This window comes from Gossypium arboreum, chromosome 11, assembly GCF_025698485.1.
Source record: "Gossypium arboreum isolate Shixiya-1 chromosome 11, ASM2569848v2, whole genome shotgun sequence".
In the NCBI taxonomy this organism is placed as follows: Eukaryota; Viridiplantae; Streptophyta; class Magnoliopsida; order Malvales; family Malvaceae; genus Gossypium; species Gossypium arboreum.
The window spans coordinates 42,234,286-42,259,363 of NC_069080.1; the positions used below are offsets into that span (position 1 = coordinate 42,234,286).

The following is a 25,078-nucleotide window of genomic DNA, read 5'->3' on the forward strand; positions in this document are numbered from 1 at the left end:
ATAGCCGAATGTGCTAAAATTGATCTAACATCACCTACACACTTGATTAAATGGCGAATACCTATACTATCAATTATGGCATCATTTTTATTCTTTCAAACACATAGTTTTCCTCCCATGAACACTTGGCGAATTTCTTTTCTCTTCTAGCATAGCTTCACATCTATTTGTAACATCCTATGAATCCACATACATCATATTTCTACATAAATTTCTTTTACTTTTCTTCTACTTCCATTCACAACATCAAAGACACCATACACATATATCATTACAAAGCTTGACACTTAGCATGCAAATGACATCCACACAAACCCACCTTAGCGAAACTTAACTCATCTTCATGCCTCACCACCACAACATCAAACATCAAACATCAATGATACCAAGAAGACAACACCCATGGTCGAATATCATCCCCATTTCATGGTAAAGGTTTAGACCATGGGTTAGGTGGAACTCAAACTATCAACTAAAACATGCATGAATCTCATGGATAACATCAACATACCTTAGTCTAGCAAACTCCCATGGCTGATTTTCTCAAGCTTTCCCCTTTCTTCTTAGTACATTCAGCCAAGCAAGGAGAAAAATGAGAGAATGAACACTTTTTTTTCTTTTCTTTGTTTTCTTCATATTCTCTTTTTTTTTTTCATTTCTTTATTCTTCCTACATAATCCACTAACTAAACATGTTGGTAACATGTTTCCACTCATAGCATGGCCGCCATCATGCTTCATTTTGGCTAATTTGACATGCAAGGACAACACTTTCCCACATGTATTAATAGGCCACCTTACATTTGCCTAGCACATTTCTAAATTTTCTCACATAAGTCCTATTTGATAAAAATTCACTTACAATTAACAAAATCCAAACATGAAATTTTCACACATGCATATATGCATATAATGAGCATCAATTATGATGGTTAATTATTATTATGACTCGGTTTAGTGGTCCCGAAACCACTTTCCGACTAGGGTCAATTTAGGGATGTCACAGTAGCACTATCAGGAGCACCGTAGTGCTAACATGAGCACTTCTTCAAGATTCAGGCATTCATGTTATCACAACACTTTCATTAACTAAAACATGTATCATAATCATCTCAATGTTTCTCAATACTCTACACATGGTTTAATTCTCACATACACATCTAATTACCTTTCAATTGAGTCCAAACTCAAAATTTATATCAATGTCATCTCATTCAAGATTCATTAAGTATATACAAGTATCAAATCACAATTAGTCCAAATTATTATCTATCATATACAAATTCATAACTAAATTATCTAACAATTTAAATAACAATTTAATTACAGTCATACCATATGAACTTACCAGGGCAAACAATAAAAGCAGAAGTGTTAGGGATTAATCTGTAATTTTCCTTTTCTTCGATTATCTACTAGTTCTTGATCTATACAATAATTAAGTTCAAAATATCAATTTTATACTTTATAATACTAAAATACATGCATATGAACTTTTAATTTCATTTTATACAATTTTCTGAACTTTAACATTTTATTCAATTTAGTCTCTAAAACTGAAACTATTATATCTTTCACAAATAAGCTCCGTTTTCAATTTCATCATTCTTTAATCCTATAGAAACAATATTTACAAAAATTATATATCAAATCTACACTATTTTCATTTTAGTCTCTAAACTCAAAACTAACTAAATTCACTTTACAAATAAATCCTATTTCATTTCTAAACTTTAAAATCTACCATTTAACATTCAAAAAGCTTAAAAGTCATCAATAGAAACTCTTAAAACCTTTAATAATCTTACGATTTAATACCCAAACTAGTTAGATTAAACTACAATGATTTCAAAAATATAAAATTTACAAAAAGTAGAGCTGAAGAATACTGACATGCATGGATGGAAGCTTGGCCGAACCTTAGAACTTAAAAAATGGTGTTTCTTGATTGTTTGTTTGAAGAATTGGTGGTAAGGGTAAAAATAAAGACGATCACTCTTTTGTTTAATATTCTAAAATATATTATTATTAATTTATTAAAATTTAACTTATAAAACAACAATTAACCGTCCAACCAAATAAAGAATGGTCCTATTGCCATTTAAACCCTTGTACAATTACTTTTTAGCTCATTTAACTAATAAAAATCATTAGCAATTAACTTTTATGATTTTTACAAATTAATCTTTATATCTTAATAAACTATTAAATCATTAAAATTTTCAGATCAAATCTCAATTCATTTATATAATAATTTCATAAATATCTAATAATAATATTTACAGACTCAATTTATAAAAACGAAATTTCAATCCTTCATTTTTTAAATCACTGATTTTTGATACTATAATTAATTATTCTATTAGGAAAACTTTTCGTATAGGTATTAACTATAATATTATATTTAATTCATAAATATTAAATAATAATATTTTAGTGGAATTAACCCATTTCTATTTCCTCCTCTTTTCGTCCTCTCCAAACTGTACTTCGGACTTTAATAACAAGACAGAACAGGAACGGGAAGAAATAATATTGTTGTGGTTATCTAGATCTATTGTCAACTCGCTGAAACTCGACAAAGACGATGATGACAATACAGATACTGCACTGAATCCAAATTCGAACCCGACCTTGACCCTGATCAACCCTCTCCCTCCCATTCCCATCCTTCGTCAGATCCGAACACTCTTCGTGGCGTTAAAGAAGACATCTTCGAGCTTACCAAAACCCTAACCCGCCAATTCTGGGCCGTTGCCTCTTTCCTTGCCCCGCCTCTTTTGGGGTCACGAACCGACAACTCGATCACATTAAGGATGAACAGTCACTCCGACCACCATCCGATGGTTGGGATGAGGCGTCTGATGAGGCATTGATAGCGGGAATACATAGTGATTTATCGGAGATTGGGGGGAAGTTCAAGACCGAAATCTCGAAACTGTCTAAAAATATTACCGTCTCGGAGTTCGCTAAGATGGCTTCGAATTTTCTTCAGTTGGGATCTGACGAAGAGAACCTTGAAAAATACGAGAACGGAAACGTTGTCGGTGTGACGGAAGATGTTGTTGCCTTCACTAGGGATATCGTGATGCATCCAAGAACTTGGCTCAATTTTCTCGTACCTGATAATGATGATTTTGATGGTAATTTACTTTCCAATTTGGCGGACTGATGTGTTTTAATAAAAAAGAAAGCCCACATTTTGTTCATTCATTGGTAAATTCCCTCTGTTTCTCTTTTTATTTGGAGATTTCTTTCTGTGAATTGGGATTTTATTTGATTGATTTTGATTATTGATTATTCCTGTGCAATTGATTATCTAGTATAAAATGTTGTAATTTTTCTCGCCCTTTCTGGTTTCCATTGAAGGATCGCTCAATTGCTTTATGCTTTGTAGTTGCTCAATCAGGTTAAGTTTGTAATCTCTATTAGATTTAACTAAAAATCCCCGTATAGGAAGGTTTGGCTGCTTATACTGTCGTGTGTATAAGCCTGCCTGCTTTAGGGTGCTCTGTGTAGTTGGATGGCTGATTGGTGTTAAAGCAATTATCAGAACTACTCATTAGTCTTACGTGAGACCTTTCTGTATAATCTTTTATTAATGATTTGTGAATTTCTTCTTTGCTCTATGTAATTAATTTTTAATTCTGAATTAGGAAACTTTGGAGTATAAGGTAGTACTTCTTCTGGTCATATTGTGTTATACCGTCCTCTACTTCTTGGTGACACTCATGCCTTCTTTTTGGCTGACTCTTGGTTAAATTAATGTCTTTTCTTCTATTTAGCTACCTTGCATGGCCAATATATATGTAGGCACGCACTAGTACGGAAACTTCTGGCTCTACCCTTAAGAAATTGGCTAAATATTTTGATGTCTTGTATGAAGTTGCATTTAATGGCATATCTCAGCACCATTTCATTGCCTCTATATTAACTAAGGGTTGCCAACTTCCATAAAGGTTGGTCTATCCTTAATTATGCTTATTAGTGTTTTAGGTATGAATCTGGCTGATTACAAGTATCCTTGTATGTTTTTTCTTTTCTAAATTTCAGATTTTGACATGTCTGATGCACAACAAGAACATGCTTTAGCCATTAAGCGTCTTACACCGAGATTGCCTGCACTTAGGATTGAAATTTGCCCAGGATATATGAGTAAGGGTTGCTTTTGGAAGATCTATTTTATACTTCTACATCCCCAACTCAATGAACATGATGCGGAACTTTTGTCTACTCCCCAAATAAGTTCGTCAGTTTTATTTTTTTCATTGGTTAACCACCAATTTATGTTTTTCCAATGTAATGTAAGGTATGTTGTCAAGGTGAAGAATCCATTTACCAAGTTTTAGGAATAAGAAAAAAACATATACTTACAGTTAAAAGATGCAAAGAAACTCTTAATGAGATAGGAAATTAGAAACTCATCTAGTTTTCAGCAATGCCTTTTCTAGACTAGAACATCATTTTCACTCATTCTCTCTTATGAGAAAGAAGTGCTAGTATATCAAATATTCTGCTTTGCCAATCTGTTCTGCTAGCAGCCCTGACATTTCCTTGCAGTGACCATCTTTGTGTAAACACATTTTTTCACTCTTATACTCATCATTTCCTTCATTATTCTTCTGTGATTCAGCTTTTTTGACTCTGTTCCTCATTCCTTTTCTACAATTTTAACTGTTCAATAGTTTACAAGCAGGTAGTTGTAGCTAGAGAGATGTTAATGCCAGGGTTACAGTATCGAGCGAAGGTGGAGGTGGTAGAAGATCATTCTGAAAGAGACACTTCAAAAATAACAGCTGATTTACCATGTGAAGAGTCTCTTTCATTGCTTTGTTCAAGTCAATCAAAGGTCGTGCTACTCAAGGCAACTAGAAGTGAAGAAGGCGATACTGCTATAGTTGTTGAAATTGAAACAGAGAAGTATCCAGTTCAGAGTGGTGAGATGCAGGTTGTTGACAAGTTTGTCATTAAAGAAGAGCCGACAAAAGTGATTAAACATCAACATTCAACATCTGGTTCATCTAGAGTTTCTATTAAGAAATTTGAAGATGATGCTTATGACTGGTTAGAAGAGAAAACTTCAGAGGCATTTGGCAGAAGTGCTACCACAATCCTACTTGGAAATGATGAGGATGTTTCATTCAGTGACCTGGAGGATGATGATGACGATAGTGTGCCAATAAGTTATAAGAAAGTGACATCTGGTTCTGATTCTTCAACAAAAGACTCAAGAGATTAGGTTCAACTTGGCAGGAACTCTACAGACTCGGTTAAAGATGTTAGCTGTGTTGGTGACAAACATCTTGGGTCTGAGCAAGTAAGTGCTCGTAACCCTGAAACCAAGGAATCAAATAACTGGCTTGATATTGAAGAGATCATGTGAACCCTAAACCTTTGGCGTATTTGAAATTTAGACTCTTCATGGTTATATGTGTATGGTTCCATCAGTCCAAGCTAAGGCTCTAGAAACTATGTTTTGTACATAAAACCCAGTTAAAATTGGATAATTATATGCTCTATGTGATTTCCACGTGGATTTGTGTCTAATGAATTATGTAATTTCTGTTTGATCAGAGAAAAATTTAGAGCTGTAGTGATTGAAGTTGTTATGTATCTTTGTGGAGCGATACATAATGGCTTAGCTAGAAACGACAATATGCTTATCAGGAAGTTATTTGATGCAGGCTTGGGACAGGTTTGTTTTGTAGGAAAAACTAACGCTCTGCTCTACTTTGAATTTTCATAGAAGAATTGCTTTGGGGAAAGAATCAATGTAAGTTGTTGATTTATTCCAAGAGATGAAGAAATTTATGTACAGACAATGACATAGTTACAGCATGAAATGGTAGTTTGGTCTTTTAATGACCGAAACTGAATGTAAGTCGCTCAAGCTGAGACCACAAGAGATTTCCTAACGAAAATCTGGGTCTGTCTTCCATTTCACCATTGCTTCTGCTGATTCTTAATGAAGAATTGGGGGACTTGTTTACAACAAAAACAGATCCCCCAATCTGTTGTCTCACCAATTCTACTGTCCTTGGATTTGCATCATTCCCTGAAGCATCCGTAACATAAAAACATCCGCTTGCTCTTTCCCCATGTGTTCCTATCTCCGTTCGTGTTATTGATAGCCCATTTTCTCGAAACACCCTCGTTAAATACCACAGCAACCCCATCTTGTTTTCAGTACATATATCCAGCCTTAACCCCTGCGTCAATGGCATCACATAAAAGGATTATAGTACTTTTGTACCACTTCATCTGTCCGTATCTAACACATTTCAAAACATGGGAAACTGAATCAAAAACGTAAATGTTTTTAACTAACATGGGAAACTCTTCGTTCGATTGCCGCAACCAGACATTGTGCAAGTTTACGACTTTCAGTTTCTGACGCCAAACTGCAACCGTCCTGCCTCCTTATAAAATATTCCTGGAAGTTGAAAAAATAAACAATTTTAAAACCATATGGACAAGGATAAAATTGCGAGACATTTGCAAGAAATTCCAAGTTAACTTACCTGATTAGCCATAGAGCCTTTTAAGCTGACGGCTGCATGGAATACAACATATTGCATGTCGGTTAAGGCACAAACTGTATCAAACAATAGCTTGTTTCTGTCCCTACTCCTCACGTTCACCACCGAGTACCCTTTTTCCTTGCAAGTCTCAACTGTCACATGAGTCTTCTTACACCCATTCCAGCACCTGCAGCTGCCATCACATCCCTGACATGGTTCGTAGTCTTTTTCGGCGTACATCATCTGGTGGAGTCGCCGTTCTGTATGTGTCCTATCGGCTGCCGGAGCGGTTAACAGTACACTCTTCTTATCTCTATTCTCATGATGGCCCTCAACTACACTCTCTAGCTTCTCCTGTACTAGAGCCAGTCGTTTTTGAACCATGATAGGCCCTCCTTTGAGTCCATCTTCCACTTGAATTATGCAGGCCATGCGGCCGTTATGAGTCCACGCTACGGCTGTCATAATATGGCATCCCAATTCGTATAGGGCTGCAGATATATCAGACATGAGGCCAGGCCGGTCCCTTCCAGTTATCTCCAAGGCCGTATGCTCTGTTGAGATATGGCATGGCCTTAGCTTCCTTTTCTGACATGTTTGTAATTCCTTTGGAACCCCTCCTCTCATCTTAGTATCACAAAGTTCCTATCAATTATCATTTCCTTTTCCCATTAGAAAACAAATCAAAACCCCCCATACCATAATAAATCAAAACTTTGCTACTCCATATATATATAATATCAGGAAAAAATATAGGGAAGAAGAGACCTGTTGAATGTAAAGATTGAGAGTCTCATCAGTGATTTTCTTCCCAAGCTGGTCTCTCACATGGAACACTACAAGCCATGCAACCCCAAAAAGGGGAAAAAAAATGAATTAGGGGGACTGAAAATTATTGTTTGATACTTTATGGTGGATGGTATGTGGGGAGGAGCATTGAGCCACTGACCATCCATGAGCCATCCACCGTCGGAGCAAATGTACGATTTGGATATAACAAGGTCGAGATCAGTCAAAACTTGGACCATTTCTAGCAAAATCCCATGCCTGTTTGCACTGTCCACCTGTGAACGATGACATATATAAAGAAGAAGGGTTGGTTTCCCATGTTATATTCTTGCTTTTCAGATGGCTATATACCCTTTAAAAGCCTCTTTAGAAAAGAACTGCATACACTCCAAAAATATCACACAACTACCCTTTTATATATAAACCAAACATCATGTATCAATAGTTTTGTTTATTCTGAACCTTGACAACCGTGCAGTGTTGGCATGTGTCGTTATCGATACAAACTCTGCAAAACACCAAACTGGCGAATTAAACCAAGCCAGGTTACGTTTTTATTTATCAAACAAAACGCAAGTAATTAATATAATTAATTCATTTTGTTTGCAATACCTTGGAGCATTGATTCGTTCAATAAGGGACTCAAACTCAGGGTCAATATAAGGCTGATAAACAATCTCCATCTTCTTGTTCAAATAATGAAAAGAAGGCCTTTCAAGTTTTGCTTCCTTTGGAGACTAAAGCCTTAGGAACTATGAAAAAGATATGCATCAACGTGATCTATATACATGTCAATAATTGAAATTGCGGCAAAATCAATGTATACGATAGAGGAAGTTATAAGCAAGCAGCGACGTCCAACTTGCTTTTTTTTTTAATATAATAAATATGGAACAAAGGATATGATTGCAAACGACAGCTGTTTTTTACGCTGATATGAAAATTTCTGCATGTTTGGCTTTTGTTTAATTTCTTCATTGGAAAGGATAAGAGAGAAGAAAATTAAATGAAAATCTCTTTGGATCTAATCTAAATAGGATTTGGGGGTCATCGAGATAAAACCAAAAAACGATTTCTATTGACTTCTGGTTCTGGGTATTTTCATTGCATGCATAAATGCAAAAACAATTAAAAAAATATTGAATTTTCTATAAAACCCTCCCTTCCCCAAGTGTTTTCCAACACAAAACTCAAATGGAAGAAACGTATAAAGAGATGAAAAAAGAAAAAAAAAAAAAAAGGCAAAGAAACTAAAGATACCTTTGTATAGGAAGAGATGGGTTTGAACTGCAGAAGGCAAATCTTCTGGAAACAAGGAAATCAAATAACAGTCCCTGCAATTTTGCTAACTATTGGAAGGTTTTTATGGGTAAAAATGGTGTAAAACCGAAACAAATGAGAGTCTAACCAAAATAAAGAACGTTGGTCCAATTTCCTGTTTTCTTTGTTAGATGGTTAAGTGTGCAAAAAAAGTTGTAGTTGATGCAAGGAACTTGGGAGGTGTTTACATAAGTGAATGAATGTGAAAAGAGCTTTATATATATGGAAATTTTGGTTAGTTCCCTTTTTACGTAGTAGGAAAATTTATGAGTGTCGATGAGGACTTAGCCACGTACGAGGTTGTAACACACGTATCACTTCTGGGTTAGGGAAGCTCCAGCTCTCCCATTCAACGCCACCTGGCTCCAAACCTTTTGTGGCTCTTTACCCAGTCAGGATTAGGATTAGGTGTCGATGACGTGGCGTCTCATGGTGGGTTGTTTCATAAATTAAAAATTTTCTAATTTTGGTTGGTTGATGAGGAGTTTATAAGGCTGAGCTGGTTTCAAGTGATCTGCATTTAGGCTAATGACTATTTATTCTTTCCCTAAAATTGCTCAAAATAGTTTTAAGGAAATATTACTGTTTTTTAACCACGTTTTCCCTTTTTTTATTTAATTTGGAATTTTCGGATTCTCATTTCATTTATTATTATAAATGCATTTATAGCCCTCCCAAAATTAAAAAATTCAATTTATTTCTTTTTAACTTTTGGTTAAATAGAAAAATCATAATTTTAGTCCTTTTGAGAAATTAATAATTTAACTTAAATATTTTTAATATATATTTTTTAGTTTTAGCCCCTAAAATTTTATAATTATAATTTTAGTCCTTTGATTATATCGTAATTTTTATATCATGTTTTGTAATATATATTATAATTACATATACTAATTGTCATCATTAGTCGGTCCTTGGACAAGTAAAAATAATTATCAAATACTATATAATGTAATTGAAATTAGTATAAATAATTTATAATAAATATTATATAATGTAATTAAATATTTAGTAAGTCAAAATGTACGAGAAGTCATCTCTCATCAATATGTTTTTAGATTATTTGAACAAAATTCATAAAATAAGATTTAATTATATTTTAAAAATAAAATATATGTCTAAAATTTAAAAATAATTATTGTATAAAATAACTTATTAAATTTAAATAAATAAAATTTAAAATATTCACATCTTAGTCTTGTCTCTATTTCCATTTCCATTAAAATATTTCATTCACTTATGATTATTAATATTTAGTCCCATTTTAGCATTTAGTCATTTAAATTCTAAAGTAAAGACAATTCCTTGAGTACTTACCTTTGAAAGAGAAAAGTCATGAAATTTCTCTACTTTATTAGTCCAAGAATTCTCTTACTCAAAGTTTTACCACCCACTTATTAACTCTTTGTTTTTCACTTTCTCACACTAACTCAAGCTTTCTCTCTCTAGCTCAAGAAAAACCTTACCTTTCATGGAAATATGTTGAAGATGGAACCAAGTTTACAAATGGGGATTCTACAAGATTTTTGCAAGAAAATAAGGTGAATAGGGAAGATTTTTGTGGGATTTGAGAAAGAGAATGGAGAAGTGAAAAGAGAAAGTCTTCATTGATTTTCGACCACAAATCATTATAATTCCTTTAAAATTCCGTTATTTGTCTTATATTTGAATATTTTTTAAAATTTCATTATAACGAGTCCCAGAGTAGTATCACTTACTATGCGAAAAAAATTAAAGCATTACAAATGATGTTATGAAAGTATTGGAACCGAATTATGTTAGAATAAAGTATAAATACTAAATCTTAAACTTAAACATAGTAGAGGGACCAAACTATAATTTTAACTATACTTTGTATATGTAAGGGGGCCTTCTCCCCATGACAAGTGTCGAACTTCATTTGTTTTATTTACCCATTATAAGACAATGGTCAAATCACAATTTTGATCTCTTTATTATTCTCAAATTGAGATTTAATCTTTATATTTTAATTGGACATAATTTGATTTTCCACTTTTATAATGACATTAGTTAGCTCGGATAGTTGCCATCAGTTCAAATGATTTTCAATTTAATAAAAAAATTGATATACTAAAAAAAATGTTTTAATTAAATTGATTATGTATTTACCCGAAAGGAAGCATGATGGAAAAGTAATGAGGTGTAAATTTGAGGTATGTGTGTGAATTATAAACTAAAACAAGCTGAAAACTGTGAACGTGTAGGCCCATTGGAGTCCAATCGCAAAGGTCCGCCTTTTATTATTATTATTATTAGTTTAGTGACATACTTTAACATGTTTGATTCACTGTAATGGAATAGGGCTGTAATTAAATAGAGCTGTAATGGAATAGAGCTATAATCAGTAATTTAATTGTTTGGTTGAATGGAATGGAATAGAGCTGTAATAGAATTCTTGTGTTTGGTTGAATGGAATAGATGTCGTAATAGTATAAGAAAAAAGACTTAAATGACCAAAGTACTCTTAGCAGAAATTTTGTTAGATAGATGATTATTGTTAATGTTATTAAATTTTAATAAAATTATTGTTAAATATATTTTATTAAAATAATAAATAATTTAACCATATTTTAACATAATTATTATTAAATATAATTTAATATAAAATACAATTTAATAACATTCTTAATATAATTATAATATGAATTAAAAATCATAATATATAATACTATAAAATTATATATAATCTACTTTATTATTTTTAAATTGCAATACATATTTAATGTGCTAAAATTTCATTAGTGAAACAAATAATTTAATTATTCTATAATAAAAACAAAATATTAGAAGTAATGATCTGAAATTTTGGTCAATGTGCGATAGCGCTTATCCTCAGTTAAACCTTCTACTTCAAATAATGCTGAATATAATTTTAAATCACATTCTTGAATGGTGACTAATCAACACCATTCATAACACTGGAATAAGCCATAAACATTAGAGGCAATGCATTTAATTTCACCTTCAACAATGATGATGAAAGCTATGTATTGGTTGAGCTAACTATCCTTTTAGAGGATCCATTCAGACCGGGGAAGCCTTTAGGGACAGGGGTGAAGTCAGAAAATTTTTTTAGGGGCGGATGAAATTTTAATTTTTTATAGTTTATATTTTTATAATTTGTAAAGGATTAACTTTTATAATTTTAGGAGAGGCCAAAGTGTAATTTTACCTTTACTAATTTAAAATTTTTAAAAATTTTCAAGGGCTTAAAATGAAATTTTCCATTTTAGGGGGGCCGGGGCCCATGCCAGCCCCCTGGCTACCCCACTGTTTAGGGATGAGATGTTGCTGTGTTAAGGTAATTATCATATGTTTTCTATGATAAAGGTTGCTTGTTTCTTTTGCTGTAATAAAAACAAATATTATAGACTTTGGCTCAATAGTAATACCATTGAACTAGTGAGGTTAAGATCATATCGATTTGATCACTTTTAACTTTTATTCATCGATATTAACCATTAAATGGCAATCTCGAAGGGGGATAGGTTATTTTCTTTTATAGTACTACATACACTTCCAAACAAAGAAACTAAGTAAATTGAAGAGATTTGATTTGATTTGATATGATAATTTATCCTTGAAAAAATAGGTTAAACAAAAATCAGTCATGTAGAAACATCAACTTGAGCTTCAAAATGATCAATTCCACTTCTATTCTGCTGTTTACTTCTTCTAAGAATAGAAACCTAAATCAATAAAAAAAAAAGCATAAACAACAGATAGAGAGTGTATGTAGATAATGCAACTTCTTTTCATTTCTAATGACTGTCATAGCATTGCCAGAAATAAATGGAACTTCATAACCATACATAGATAATGCAGTATCTTAACCACACCTTATAATTTGCTACATCAATGAATATACCATCTACTCCAAAAACATGTTTTAATTGCAAGCATCATACCTTAGGCCTTTCCATGCCACTTCCAAAATATACTATCCCAAAAGACAAGGATGAGTACGCAGCTGCAATTTCTATAACTTTCAGTTTTGGAGGATTTCCTGGAACCTAAACCAATAAATTCACATATAAAAACTAATCCGATAAATATAATTTTTTTTTGAGAGATATATTGTGGTTTAATTGAAACCTCGCCCTGATAGGAGCATCCGCTTGCACGATTAAAATCCCAACACTTTTATCAGTATCAGCTTGATTACTATCTTGAGTAACAAAGCAAAGAACTTTCATGCAAGCAGAGGCAGGACCTGCCTGTGAGCTAAGCATGAAAATGACCTTATTAGTACCCCAAGTATTGCAAATTGCAATGAATCTAATGTATGTTTCAAAGGCAGCCAAAATTATTTACTTGTGTCCTTCATTTTTCCTTTTAGCTTACCTTAAATATTCTAAATGGGATCAAAGATGATAAATCTTCGAATTTAAGTAAATAATTTAAGATCGAACAAATTCAACTTCTATTATATGATTTATCACTTCTAGTTCTCACCAAACATAGACCCTTACTGATTTCAACACCCATGCTCAGAATCAAGTAGACAATTAATGTTTCAAAAGATCGTATCCTATTATACTACTTTTGTATTAATAAAAAGATATACAAGCAGAGACAACCTAACTCGACAAGGTCCATTTAGGATAACTAAAACTTTCTTCATGTAAAGGGAACAAATTCCTGTTAGTCATATAAATCCAAAAGAATCCTACAGTGACGATGAGACACAGCACTCCCGAGCTAAAAATCCTTTCATTAGGTATTCTCCAGCACCGCTAACACAACAACCAACTATGAAACGAGCCCCAAAGGGTCCTTTTGAGGAGGCCCAACAGCCTGCACCATACATTGCTGCTAATCCCACACGACCAGAGACCTATCACAATTGTGGGAAAAAGTGTCTCATAAATCATATAGCCTCAAAGAGGAATGAACTAAGAAATACAGTTTCGTCTAGTAGTTATCACCTTCAGTGCAATACCACCACTGGAGGCTCCTATGCTATATTTCTTTCAGTGTCAACACAAATGACTCCCACAGTGTCCAGGATATTATCTTCTGATAGGTTGAGCATACATGATTGACCACCACTGTTGCCCTTCAAAGTATCATAAGTTTGAGCATGTGAGCCTGACATATAGATGCATAATTTCAGTTAAAAATATTGTCCAAGCTTATTGATATGAAATACATTTCCAAAATTATTTGGGGGGGTAAATCTTAAATGAAAATGATCAAAAATAAGTAAATGCAGAAACGACTCAAAGAAACATCCACCAATTTTGTAAGCAATCAAATATCGGTGAAATCAATACAATTCACACTACTAATTATAGATATACAGAGTCTTCATTGCTAAGAGAAAATCATGAATGCTGGTACAGATGCTAAGATTGTTGAAACACTAAGCAATCAAATAACCCATCAAATAACTTATGATTCTCTAAGCATTAAGATTCAAAAATAAACAAAGCTTATTAACACATATGTCAAATTTCTCTTTAATTTAACCTCAAAGATTTTTTCAACTGAAATGCTTTGTTCAGCTTACACTGTAACTAGCCCAACATTTCAGAATCAAAATTGAAAAAAAAGAAGAAGAAGTAAAGTAATGGCAAATTTACTAGTAAAACGATTTCCTCATCTCCCCCGCCTCTATTTTCTTTTTCTTTTTCTTGCTCAAAAACTCTATAACTGATTCAAAGCTCAAAATCCAAAGCCCCTTCAACCCATTTACCACAAACAACAAATTCCAACCTGAAATTGAAATCCCTTACTATTGAGACAAGCAACCTGAAATCCCTTACAATAAACAGAAATGCCCAACAATTCGAATAAACCAAGCTTAGCTTTCTAACCCTAAATTGCCCTAAAATAATCGGATCAACCAGTTGACCAATTTTTTTTTGAAAACTCATTTTTTTCACAACCCCTTTCTAATGAAATACAAGCAGAGAAGTAAAGAGATGAAATTCTCACAATGGAGGTGAGATTGAGGGGAATAATAACCTTACTCGTCTCAACTTTGGGGATGCTTTTTATAATGTCGAGATTTCTGTCGATGATGGTCGTGGGATGAGAATAACTAAACGAGAACTAGGAGACAGGGTTGGGGTGTGGTGGCTTAAGATGTTTGCTGAGGGAGAGTGGTAAAGGGTAAGAATGGGAGGTTATGTTTTTTTTCTTATTCGGTGGAGGCTCTGTATTGCTATTCTTTAAATCAGGTGGGGAATGGCTATTACGGGAAGAGGCGGAATGGGAGATGAATGAAATTCTGTCGAATGGAGGATTCAGTGAACCAAACTAATGAATAGCTGCTTATCACCGAATCATCCAGGAATAGTTTGTCTATTCATGCCAACCAAACGTGTTGTAAATTTTCTGGTGGTCGTTGAAACTTAAAAACTTCAAAAACCTAATAATGAATGCTTGAATTTGCTTATCATTCCTCTCTTTCTTTTTTTTTTTTTTTTGCATAAATAAATATTATATGCAAATCAAATATTATCCCTGCGACAGACTGCTCTATTATTCTGCAACTGCTTTGACGTCTTTGCATTCTACAATATAGTTTAAGTTTGATCTTGTTTCTGTTTTTATCTATTCCTTTTCATGTTCTTTGTACTTGTAATAACCATTTACCTTAGATTGAAAAAAAAAAACTTTGCTTATTTTCTTTTATATATGTGGGCTAGAAGACTTCATTTGAAGGAAGAGGGAGACTTCATTTGAGTTTGAGGTGAGTTTTCTTGGCTTTTTTCGAAGAGTTTTGTCTTAGCAACTTATGGAGCTGTAATTGGCTTTAAAGGGTTTGGATTTTTCCCAAAAGAAGAAGAAATGGGTTGCTTTAATGGCGATTTTTGGTTTAACCAGTTATGGTTTCTATAGAGTTTATCACTTTCCTGCTATAGCTCAAAAGAGAAACAGAGTTTTAAAGCTTTTAGGAGCTTTGGTTTCCATTACTTAAGCCATCTCTGATTGTGCTAAAATAATAAGAGTTGTTTCTAATGATTTGAATGGTTTTCTCTTATCAAAATTAGACCAAATTCCTAATACTTTGAAACAAGTTTCGAAAATCACCAAGTCCAATGAATTTTCACAGTCCATAGCAAGGGTTACACAAGGCCTGACTGTGGGAATTTTACGTGGTTATCAATCGGAGGCAAGAAGTGGTGATACCTTAAATGCCAAATCTCGTTCAATGGATCAAGTTATGGATAAGCTTTTTACTGAAACTGGTGCTGGTTTTGCTTCCGCTAATGTTGAAAGCTTTGCTAGGAATCTGGTTATGGCAGCATGTAAAGAACTGCAATCTAAAGGAGATTCGAACTCAAATTTGACTCCGTGCTGGCTGAATTTGGTGTGTGGTGATGAGTTTAGGGAGCTGATTGGTGATTGTATTCAAGTTTTTGTTAACTCTATGGTGGGCGTTTATCTTGAAAAGACTAAAGATGCCAACACTTTTGATGAGCTCTTTGCAGGGTTGACTAACCCCAACCATGCAACACAACTGAGGAACTTGTTGATCACTACTTCTAATGGTGCAATGGAGGCTCTTGTCAAAATATCTCATCAAGTTTTGACACATTCTAATAGTTCAAAGGACTCACCTGATGATGTCAATGATGATGATAATGATGATGATGGGTGGGTTAGAAAAGTGTCATCAACTTTATCAGAGCCAAGAAATAAGAAATTTGTTGTTGATATGAGTGGAAGGATTGCATTCGAAATAGTTAGAGCATTCCTTGAAGTTTTGTTGGAGATGGTATGTCAAGACATGAAAAAATGTGTCAAGGTTGCTCAAGAAGCTGTCGTTGAAGGTGGTCTTGAGATAGTGAGATATGTTAGTGCAAAGTCTTCAGTTGTTGCCACCATATGTCTGTCTCTGTGCTTGCACATTCTTGGTGGTGTTTGGATCTTGGTGCTAGCACAAGTTGTTTCACCAAGTCATGTCATCCTATAGTTTTCACCAACGCCTCCATGTGTTCATTTCTTCGCTCTATGTTAAGTTGCTTTCATGAATAAAATGCATGTTGGAATTTGTAATAATTAATCTTTAGCTTCATTACTTGTACATATTTGGAATTTATAAAATCTTTGTATTTACAAGTATTTTAAGCCTATGGAGTCGATTCAATTTAGTTTTCATTCTCGAATAAGAGTAATAGTTGTTTAGCTCATGCCTAATCTGCAACAATTGTATAGTAAGCTTCAACGTGGTGCTTCTGCTATGGCCTACAACTCTACTACTCTAGTGCTAATGAAGTGCCTTTAATGGCTCACATTTACTTCTGCAACCAGAAAGAAGCATTTTAATCCATGCCATACGTCGACTGCAAATTTGCTACATTTCATTGAATGTTGCCAGCGGAACAGTACTAACTGGTATAAATGCAAACCGTCTTTTGTTCGTTTTTTTCTTTTTGAAATTTTCTCTTACATGTATTACCGGTTGACTTTAGTTGCTTATTTGCATCATGCACATATTCATATTGGATGCACACTCAACACTTAGTGCAACTTGGATTAATTTAAGGGGAGATGACCCTTTTTTTTTGGGTTCCAGGTTGAGCCAAAGAATGGCCATTGTTTCTTTTGCGTGAGTGTATTTGGATGCATGCATTTGTTTAGATAAGTATTTGATAAACTTCATCAGCAGGGGGGACACAAATAAGTAAAAGAATATTCTAACCGTAAGTAAATCTTTACCTTCGCAGTATGGCGGCAAGAGGTCACCTGTTTTGTAGTTACTCGGTGCCAACATCATCTTAATTTGCTTCTTTCAAGACCCTTTCTTATTTGTGGCAAACGAATATTAAGAAAAAGACAAACATGATCAAAGCTTTATAAATGGCCTATATCTCAAGACAGTTTCTCCTACATGCTAAGCACTATTTTTGGCCGGATTCGGACATTTTGAGTAGTTAACTACTATGTCAAAAAAATGGTACAAACGAACATGCAAACTTGTAGGGGATTGGAAAAAACCTAACTGATAAAAACAATAAATAAATTAAAATAAGGACCCAAATCACCTATGGGAAGGAGAGAAGCATGCTGCTTCTAAAAATTTCATTCTACCTCATTTCAATTTAGGGTTTTACCTTCCTTCATCATCTTTTTCAGTTCTTATTCTCAACTGACCACAAATTTGTACTCTAATAACTGACAATAGCAGGATTAGAGTATGTGAGACTTTTCTGAATCATTTCCTTGCATGAAATAGGAATCAAGTTTCAAAACCCAGTAAGGGTCCTAATAATACCCAATATTGGAGGGTCATACCAACAATCTGAGCCCATTTTAGTTTAATCAACAATCTCGATTCTCATACTCCTTGTCAATGAGGTTACTCTTGAAACCGCTTATTATCTAGTGGCAAGTTTCAAATTCTAAATTCTAGCACATATAAGACACTTTTGAGAATGTTATCATTTGTATTCTGTACCCAACTTGCACTCATGTCACATAGGTTTAAACCCTGCAAGTCGCTTCTATTTTATAAACTTGTCAGCTCTTCAAATCATCTTTTTAAGCACTCAATAATTTTGAAATAAAAAAAAAAATCTTATTATATGATGCTCTTACACTCTCTCTTCACACCCTCAAACTCTTAATACATTTAAAAAGATAAACCAATAAATTAATAATAAATAAAAATATAATGATGAAACTAGGATTAAATGGTAGTTGAAATATAAATTAAAATCACAGTTTGTGGTTGCCTTATTGGCTCTAACAAATACTTTATTAACCAGTTTAGCAACTGCCATCTCAACAAGTGACAGATCAGCCAAGGAGGAGCAGACGTGAGCGGAAACATCCTCAGGCCCTTGTTGATTATCATAAGTTGTTACAACCGTTTTTATTTGGTTAATAAAATTGGGAAAATGGCAACAGGGAGGGAATCAATTTGTTAAGTTGTTACAACCGTTTTTTTTTTTTTTTTGCTAAAGGGGTATATAAACTCTTTTAACTTTCACAAAAAAAAAAATTAAGCCTCAAATGCATTCAATTAAACCCTCAAACTCTCAAATAACATCAATTAAATTTTTTGATTAACTTTTTTCATCTTTGACTATTACAGTGGTGATGTGACAGTTAACGGTGTTGACATGGCGCTCAATGTCAACAATAGTTGCTGACGTTGCCAACTACTGTGTTAGCAAAATAAAAATTAAAAATAATTTTAAAAATAGTTTTTATTAAGTTCATTCATTTCAAAACTTAATTTTTAAAAAATTAAAAAATTATTTTTGAGTAAAATACATTTAAAAATATTCTAAAATTAATAAAAATTAAAAATTAATCAAAACTATTTAAAAGTTGAAAAGTTTAGAATGAATATGGATATAAGATTATCCAAATCCAATGAAAACATAGATGATATTATGTTCAGATTCAACTATTTTTTTAAATTATATAAAGTTTAAAAGATATTTAAAATATTTTCCTTTAAAAACATGATATGTGTATGAATGTTTTAATTTTATTAGTAACTTTTAAGGTATGTAAAAATAAAAATAAAATTATTTTTAGTAAATAAATATATAAATAGATTATAATTTTATTAATGCAGAAGTAAAGGTTTTTAAATGTGAATATATAAATAGGAAAACTTTTATTTATATATTAAGGATATAAATATTAGTGTGTGTGGATTGTGTCACTTTTCAAACAGACAATGGTGGCACCTCTCAAGTGATACTGATATGTGTATTAGTTTAAAAATTTTGGCTATTTTTGGTCATGGGATCTTTTACCATTGGATATGTTCATCTAAAACACATTTAATTTTTCATCTTTCCATTGTTTCAATGATGTGATTCTCATCAATAACTCCACGCATTATGGCTGTGCGACTTGGGCTCTTATTAAATTTTATTTATTAAAATAATTTTATATATTTCAAAAGTACCAATAAAATTAAAATATTGATACACATTTCATATTTTTGAAGGAATTTTTTTTATATTTTTGAACTTTATATAATTTAGAATAATCATCTTCAATGAATCTGGACATATTATTGTCCAGGTTCATATTGAATCTGGACTAACATATGTCCAGATTCATTCTATTATTAAATTTTAAATGGTCTTTTTATTACTTTTTAATTTTTAATATTTTTATAATTTTTAATAATATTTTTAAAATTTATAAAATTTTAACGAATAAGATTTTAAAATGAATGAACCTGAACAACTATTTATCAAGTTTATTCCATTAAAAAACATTTCTTTTAATTTTAATTTTTATTTTAAAGCTTTTAAATTTCTTTTTGGGTGTGTGGCAATTAACATGGCATCGTGACTGACATGAAGCGTCAGTTTAACAGCACCATTAATAACCAACAAAAACTGTTACTTAAAAATTTGAATTGATATTAAAAAATTAATTAAATATATTTTTGAAGAAAGAATTTAATTAATTTTTTTACGAAAATTCATAGGCTTATGTACCCTTAAACCAAGGTTTGAAACTTGCTATTGGTGTAAGAAGTGTTAATTGTATTTGTGTTTTTCATTTGTAAAATAATTATAGAAATTTAAATTAAGAGAGAAAATACAATTTTAAAATATATAAAATTTAAATAATATGTACAAATATATAGACCACCACCCAAACTCACTGGTTCTTCATATAAATTAAATAAATTTTTTTATCACTATTGGTCATTGTCTCGACATAAAATACAATACTTGTAGAGTTTGGTGTTTATTTTGATTTGACAAATTTTTTTCATGCAAATTGAAATTGGAACTCATTTTTGTCTTGCAGCGTAAAACTTAAAAAATAAAGGTTTTATTTTATTTGAAGTTTCTAGAACAAAACTGAATAAATATAAATTCTTTTTTAGCCCAAAGAATAAGTTGTTGGAAAATATGGACATCACAGGTATAATAAAGGTAATTATATGTTATTAGTTACTATTATGATAGGTTATGATCTAATCTGGTTAGAATTTTATTGAGTTTTAATTATTAAATAAAGTATGGGTCAAATATGTGTACATACTCTAGTAATTGAGTTCTAATCAAATTTTAATTAATGATGGGCTAATTAGAATTTGATTAGAACTAATACGCCAATGTTATAAATATTAGGGTTATGATCCCCAAATTACACAACATTAGAAAAGAGAGAGCAGATATTCTCTGAATTTCTTGTGTGTTAATTTGGAAGATTAAATCCCCAAGATTTGGTAAAACTTTAAGGAATTCATCTAGTTTTGTTCTTGATTTATTCTTGATGATTTGATAGGATAGATCCTGGTTTATTAAGTTTTATTTCAAATTTATTTTACAAATTCTAACAAGTGGCATCTGAGTTTTGTCATATTGAATCATTGAGAATGAATTGATTCATTATTATTTTGGATTGATTCATTTTTCTTTTTTAATTTTATAGATTTGATATTTTAATTATATATTATGTTGAATATTTGAGATTCTTAATAAATTTTTAGATTTTGATTCTATAAATATAATCTAGTTTAATATTTGCATATGCTATTCGAAAGATGGAAGTTTATTTATTTATAATTAATTGATAAAAATTGATTTGTGAGATTTCTTTATTTTCTTTTCACACAATTATTTTATAAAATTTAGTTAAAGTCATTATTAAATTAAAGTTATAGACTTGCAACTTTTTGCAATTGAAGAATTCAATCGGATTGTATAAATGGTTTTGAAAGTTAATTCACTTGATAATCGAATAAATAAATGTTGGTAATAAGATGTTTTTTTTCGCACTATTGGTTTAAAATTTTCTGTTTGTGGTTGAATATATATGGAACTATCATCTTTTATCTTTATTCATGATAAATTATATTCACCATTGAATTTAATTTGTATATCTGAATGATTACTTTTGATTTGTTATAATTATTTTATATAAGTTTTAGTTCTTATGGAACCCGACTAAAATTAAAATATTTGGGATTTTTTAATATGGTTGCTATGAATTTTCATAAGTAGTTGCACATATAAAGGCTTTTATATAATTTGAGATTCTTTTTATATTTAGTGGTTATGGATTTTTTTTAATTATGGATTTTTTAAGTATTTGTGCGTATAAAAGAAGTTTTATGATAATATCTTTAGTCATGAATATAAATTTGAGTTTACATGAAATATGTAAGGCAAGCTAATATGATTTTTATATTATTATAATTGTGTGTATATATTATGTGTGTATATATATTATATGCTTATCAATGATTTTGAGGATTAATGCATGATTATAGTTTGTGTGAATAGGTGTTTATAACCATTATTCAATAAGATATCTTTTATAGTTTTATTGGTGAAATTAAGTTTTGATGGATATCGTTGAAGTTGCTAATTTTTTTTTTTTTTGTTATGGTTATATATTCAATTTTATGTGTGTTTTGATACAAATTCATATCAACTATATACATATTTAAATATTTTGGTTTTAAGTTTGGTTCTATAATCTTAGGTTTTGGCATCTTATGGTTCTAAATATTTGGTTAAATTATGATGATATGATTTATTGTATGAATTGTGGGATATGCCAACTATTATGAAATTTTTTTTTTGAGATTTATTGGCTTGAAAATATTTTTCAAGTATTCATGTGAATATCTGTTCAATTATAAATACAACTTTGAATTTACATGGTAAATTCAGGATAAGTTTTTCTATTTAATTATGAATACATGTATATTAAGTAAATTACTTTGGTGTTTTTATCTAAGCCAAAATCATGAATACATGTGCTTGTTAATTATTTGGCTTTGAACCACTACATTATTTATGTTTGGTTTTGATATATATGGTTTTGGAACCAAAAAAGGGAAAAAAAAAGTCAAAATTAAGGTTTAATGTTAATATTGATCTACCCAAATAAATGTTAATAATATAACATGTATAACTATGGTAATAAATCATGTGATAATTATTCGGTTTTACAAGTAAGCAATAAATGGGTCCAAAGGAAGATTTATGATTATTTCTTTCATCAATAAATTTAAAAGTGAATATAATTTATTGTTATAAATATATTTAAAAAAGTTAGAAATAATAAGTAAATAAATAAATAAATAATTTGGAATTGAATTTAATTGATGTAAGAAGAGAGTAGTGTTTTATTTGGCGGGTGAATCCATTTTTAAAATTACAAATTTAATTGGAAGGGCCAATCCATATTTTAATCTAAAAGAAATACATATTAAAAGAGAAAAAATAGAAAAATCAATAAATTGTGTGTAAAAATTAAAAAAATTTAATAAGTAGGTTTTAAAACACATTGAGGGAAATAGTTGGTAGGCTATTCACATTGGCACAAAACCACCACTACTCTTTAAAATAACCCTTCATCCTTATCATTTCCACACAATCAACGTGGTTAATCAAACCCTATTTTTCAGCAATTGTGAAAAGCTGGGAAAGGGGTCAAATCTCACTATTTCCCTTCCTTTTTCTTTTTCTAGCCTTCATTAAACCCATTCATTATATGAGTAAAGAACAAGTGGTGGATGAGACTAAAGGGGAAAGTAGAGAATAAGACACGACATTCACAAACGTGTGTTCAAGTTGCTTTCGGTTGCCTTCCTCTTTTTTTCCTTAACATAGAAGAAAATTTAATCCTACTGAAATGTGCATGTGTTCTGAAACAGCTAAGATAAGAAATAGTAATCAGCGTGGAGGAAGAGATGGGAAATCCTTTTCGATAGACTCCATTAAGGAACACTTACTTATCAGGTCACAGATTTTGACTTCTGGAATCATTTGATAATACATCAAGTGGTCCCAACATTATTATGTTCCTTCTTTTGGCTCTATCAATTCTCCCAATATTTTTCTCTTCTTAAAACTAAGAAATTCATTATTTTACATAATATATATATATCAGCTAGAAGCTCAAAGACTGTGCAAGAAGGAACAAGGAAGCTTCAATTAAAGCTGATGAAGAGCAAGGCTTCATATAAGGAGATGGATGCTTTTTTCTTTATTTACTGGAAAGGAATACTTTTTACTTTTTATAAATAAATAAGGTGAAATGATTTGTTATGCATATAGCATTACAACCCAGATTCCAAAACTTAAAAAGAGAAAATGGAAAAAATGTGGTTGTGATGACAAAGCCCCACTATAATCAAGGAAGAATCAAACACAGACAAAAGTAGAAAAACGTAACCGGTTTATACGTATTATAGGACAATTTGATTAACGAAGAAGCATAAAGGCCTATAACCAAGAAACAAGGAGAATAAGAAAAAGTCAAGGCTTTTGTTTCTGAGTATAGATATAGTCAAGATGTGCAGCAAGAGTTCTTCTCATCAAACACTCATCTTCTCCAACTCCTTCACACCTATCTTCGCTCTGCTCTATCTCATCAGTTGTAGTGGTGCCCTATAGTATATCAACAAAAACCCCAAATCATCAAATGTAAAATCACGAAAAAGAAAATGAAAGGGAGATTGAAATCAGTCAAATTAATTTAAGTAACCTGAGATTGGGTTTTTGCAGGAGAGTCGTTAGGGAAAGCTGGGCCAGACCGGGCAGCAAAGCTGAATGATAGAGTGGAAACGAGGAGGAGGGTTAAGATGAAAAGGGAGGCAAGTTTAGCCATCTTTTAAATTGCTTCACTAAATTAAAGAGATAATTAAGAAGTTGTGAAGACAAAGAGATGGGGAGAGTGGCGGTTTGGTGATGTCAAATATATATAGAGAAGAAGGGATAAAAGCGTGTGGACTGAAGAGGAGACTCCTGCTAATATTAAAAAAGATCAATGTTCTCAAAATGGAACAGCTCATAATTTATATTAAAAAGGAAAGACTTTCACTTCCTTATATTATTGTCCTTAGCAAGATGTGCTATTTATGAAATAAACTTAAGCTTCCACTAAATAACTGTGGTGCCCTACAATGTTATAATAATTAATTTAACTATTATCCTTATAACCAACACCTTTAATCAAATTGCCTCGAGAGTGAGGTGATATGATAGGTTTGAAGGGATTATTCCAACTTTTTCCCTTCTTCCCTGTTTACGCCTGCTGATTTATTCTTCGAGGTAAGATCTCCCCCATATGTGCTTAACATTTGGCTTATTTCTATTTCAGTGATTGAATCTAATTAATTTTATATTTTATATTACATTCCTTATTTGTTTATATTAAATTATAGAGTAAAATTTTGAAAATTAAAATATACTAAATAAAATTTTTAGAATCAAATCGATGATTGAACTGTTCACATTCTTGGTTCGTATAGTTTGATTGAATAAATTATTAAAAAATAAAAAATATTTAAAAATTAAAAACCAGTTCTATCGATTTTTTAGTTTGGTTCAACTAGCCCATAGTTTACAAGTCATTTGGTCTGATGTCTCTTCCCGAACTAATACCACAACTGGTTCAAACAACCATAACTCTAAGCTTCTATATTTTGTATATTTGAAATTTAGTACTCCTATTTTTATTTTAAGAACT

General features: G+C 31.6%; 3 protein-coding genes, 1 long non-coding RNA gene and 2 pseudogenes across 6 annotated transcripts; 3 read left to right on the forward strand and 3 right to left on the reverse strand.

Moving 5' to 3' along the window:
• The first annotated feature begins 2,593 nt into the window (after positions 1-2,593).
• On the forward strand, positions 2,594-5,767 carry LOC108451081 (uncharacterized; annotated as a pseudogene).
• On the reverse strand, positions 5,751-8,860 carry LOC108489868 (ACT domain-containing protein ACR1-like). 2 transcript variants are annotated; one of them, XM_017794573.2, is made up of 8 exons: positions 8,570-8,860; positions 7,922-8,061; positions 7,772-7,817; positions 7,470-7,584; positions 7,289-7,356; positions 6,521-7,165; positions 6,328-6,432; positions 5,751-6,208 (listed from the first exon to the last, which is right to left on the reverse strand). In XM_017794573.2, exons 2-8 carry the CDS (start codon positions 7,990-7,992, stop codon positions 5,858-5,860), a joined length of 1,401 nt encoding a protein of 466 aa, XP_017650062.1. In that variant the 5' UTR covers positions 7,993-8,061; positions 8,570-8,860; the 3' UTR covers positions 5,751-5,857. The 2 variants fall into 2 exon arrangements, with proteins under 2 accessions (XP_017650062.1, XP_052878075.1); XM_053022115.1 differs by having other exon boundaries at positions 7,922-8,089.
• A 3,340-nt stretch (positions 8,861-12,200) lies between these two features.
• Positions 12,201-16,715, reverse strand: LOC108451080 (putative threonine aspartase; annotated as a pseudogene). The gene is made up of 6 exons (XR_008274579.1): positions 14,591-16,715; positions 13,579-13,741; positions 13,324-13,487; positions 12,751-12,874; positions 12,559-12,663; positions 12,201-12,339 (listed from the first exon to the last, which is right to left on the reverse strand). The product of XR_008274579.1 is annotated as a putative threonine aspartase (transcript).
• On the forward strand, positions 15,813-16,577 carry LOC108451079 (protein PHLOEM PROTEIN 2-LIKE A10-like). Its single transcript, XM_017748813.1, has one exon. The coding sequence runs from the start codon at positions 15,813-15,815 to the stop codon at positions 16,575-16,577; it is 765 nt and encodes a 254-aa protein (XP_017604302.1).
• A 6,433-nt stretch (positions 16,716-23,148) lies between the features above and the next one.
• Positions 23,149-23,973, forward strand: LOC128283639 (uncharacterized). The gene is made up of 2 exons (XR_008274036.1): positions 23,149-23,346; positions 23,498-23,973. It is a non-coding gene; the product is annotated as an uncharacterized LOC128283639 (long non-coding RNA).
• Positions 23,769-24,231, reverse strand: LOC108452118 (phytosulfokines). The gene is made up of 2 exons (XM_017749868.2): positions 24,095-24,231; positions 23,769-23,997 (listed from the first exon to the last, which is right to left on the reverse strand). The coding sequence occupies exons 1-2, from the start codon at positions 24,215-24,217 to the stop codon at positions 23,866-23,868; spliced, it is 255 nt and encodes an 84-aa protein (XP_017605357.1). The 5' UTR covers positions 24,218-24,231; the 3' UTR covers positions 23,769-23,865.
• Between the last annotated feature and the right edge of the window lie 847 nt (positions 24,232-25,078).

Bases quoted from the DNA above. Each gene is read 5' to 3' on its own strand.
- LOC108451079 (XM_017748813.1), top strand. From the start codon at position 15,813: ATGGATCAAGTTATGGATAAGCTTTTTACTGAAACTGGTGCTGGTTTT.
- LOC108452118 (XM_017749868.2), bottom strand. From the start codon at position 24,217: ATGGCTAAACTTGCCTCCCTTTTCATCTTAACCCTCCTCCTCGTTTCC. The intron at 23,998-24,094 runs GTTACTTAAATT...GATATACTATAG, and splicing joins CTGCAAAAACCCAATCTCAG to GGCACCACTACAACTGATGA.
- LOC108489868 (XM_017794573.2), bottom strand. From the start codon at position 7,992: ATGGAGATTGTTTATCAGCCTTATATTGACCCTGAGTTTGAGTCCCTT. The intron at 7,818-7,921 runs GTATTGCAAACA...GGTGTTTTGCAG, and splicing joins GAACGAATCAATGCTCCAAG to AGTTTGTATCGATAACGACA. The intron at 6,209-6,327 runs GTTAGTTAAAAA...CCATTGACGCAG, and splicing joins TCGAACGAAGAGTTTCCCAT to GGGTTAAGGCTGGATATATG.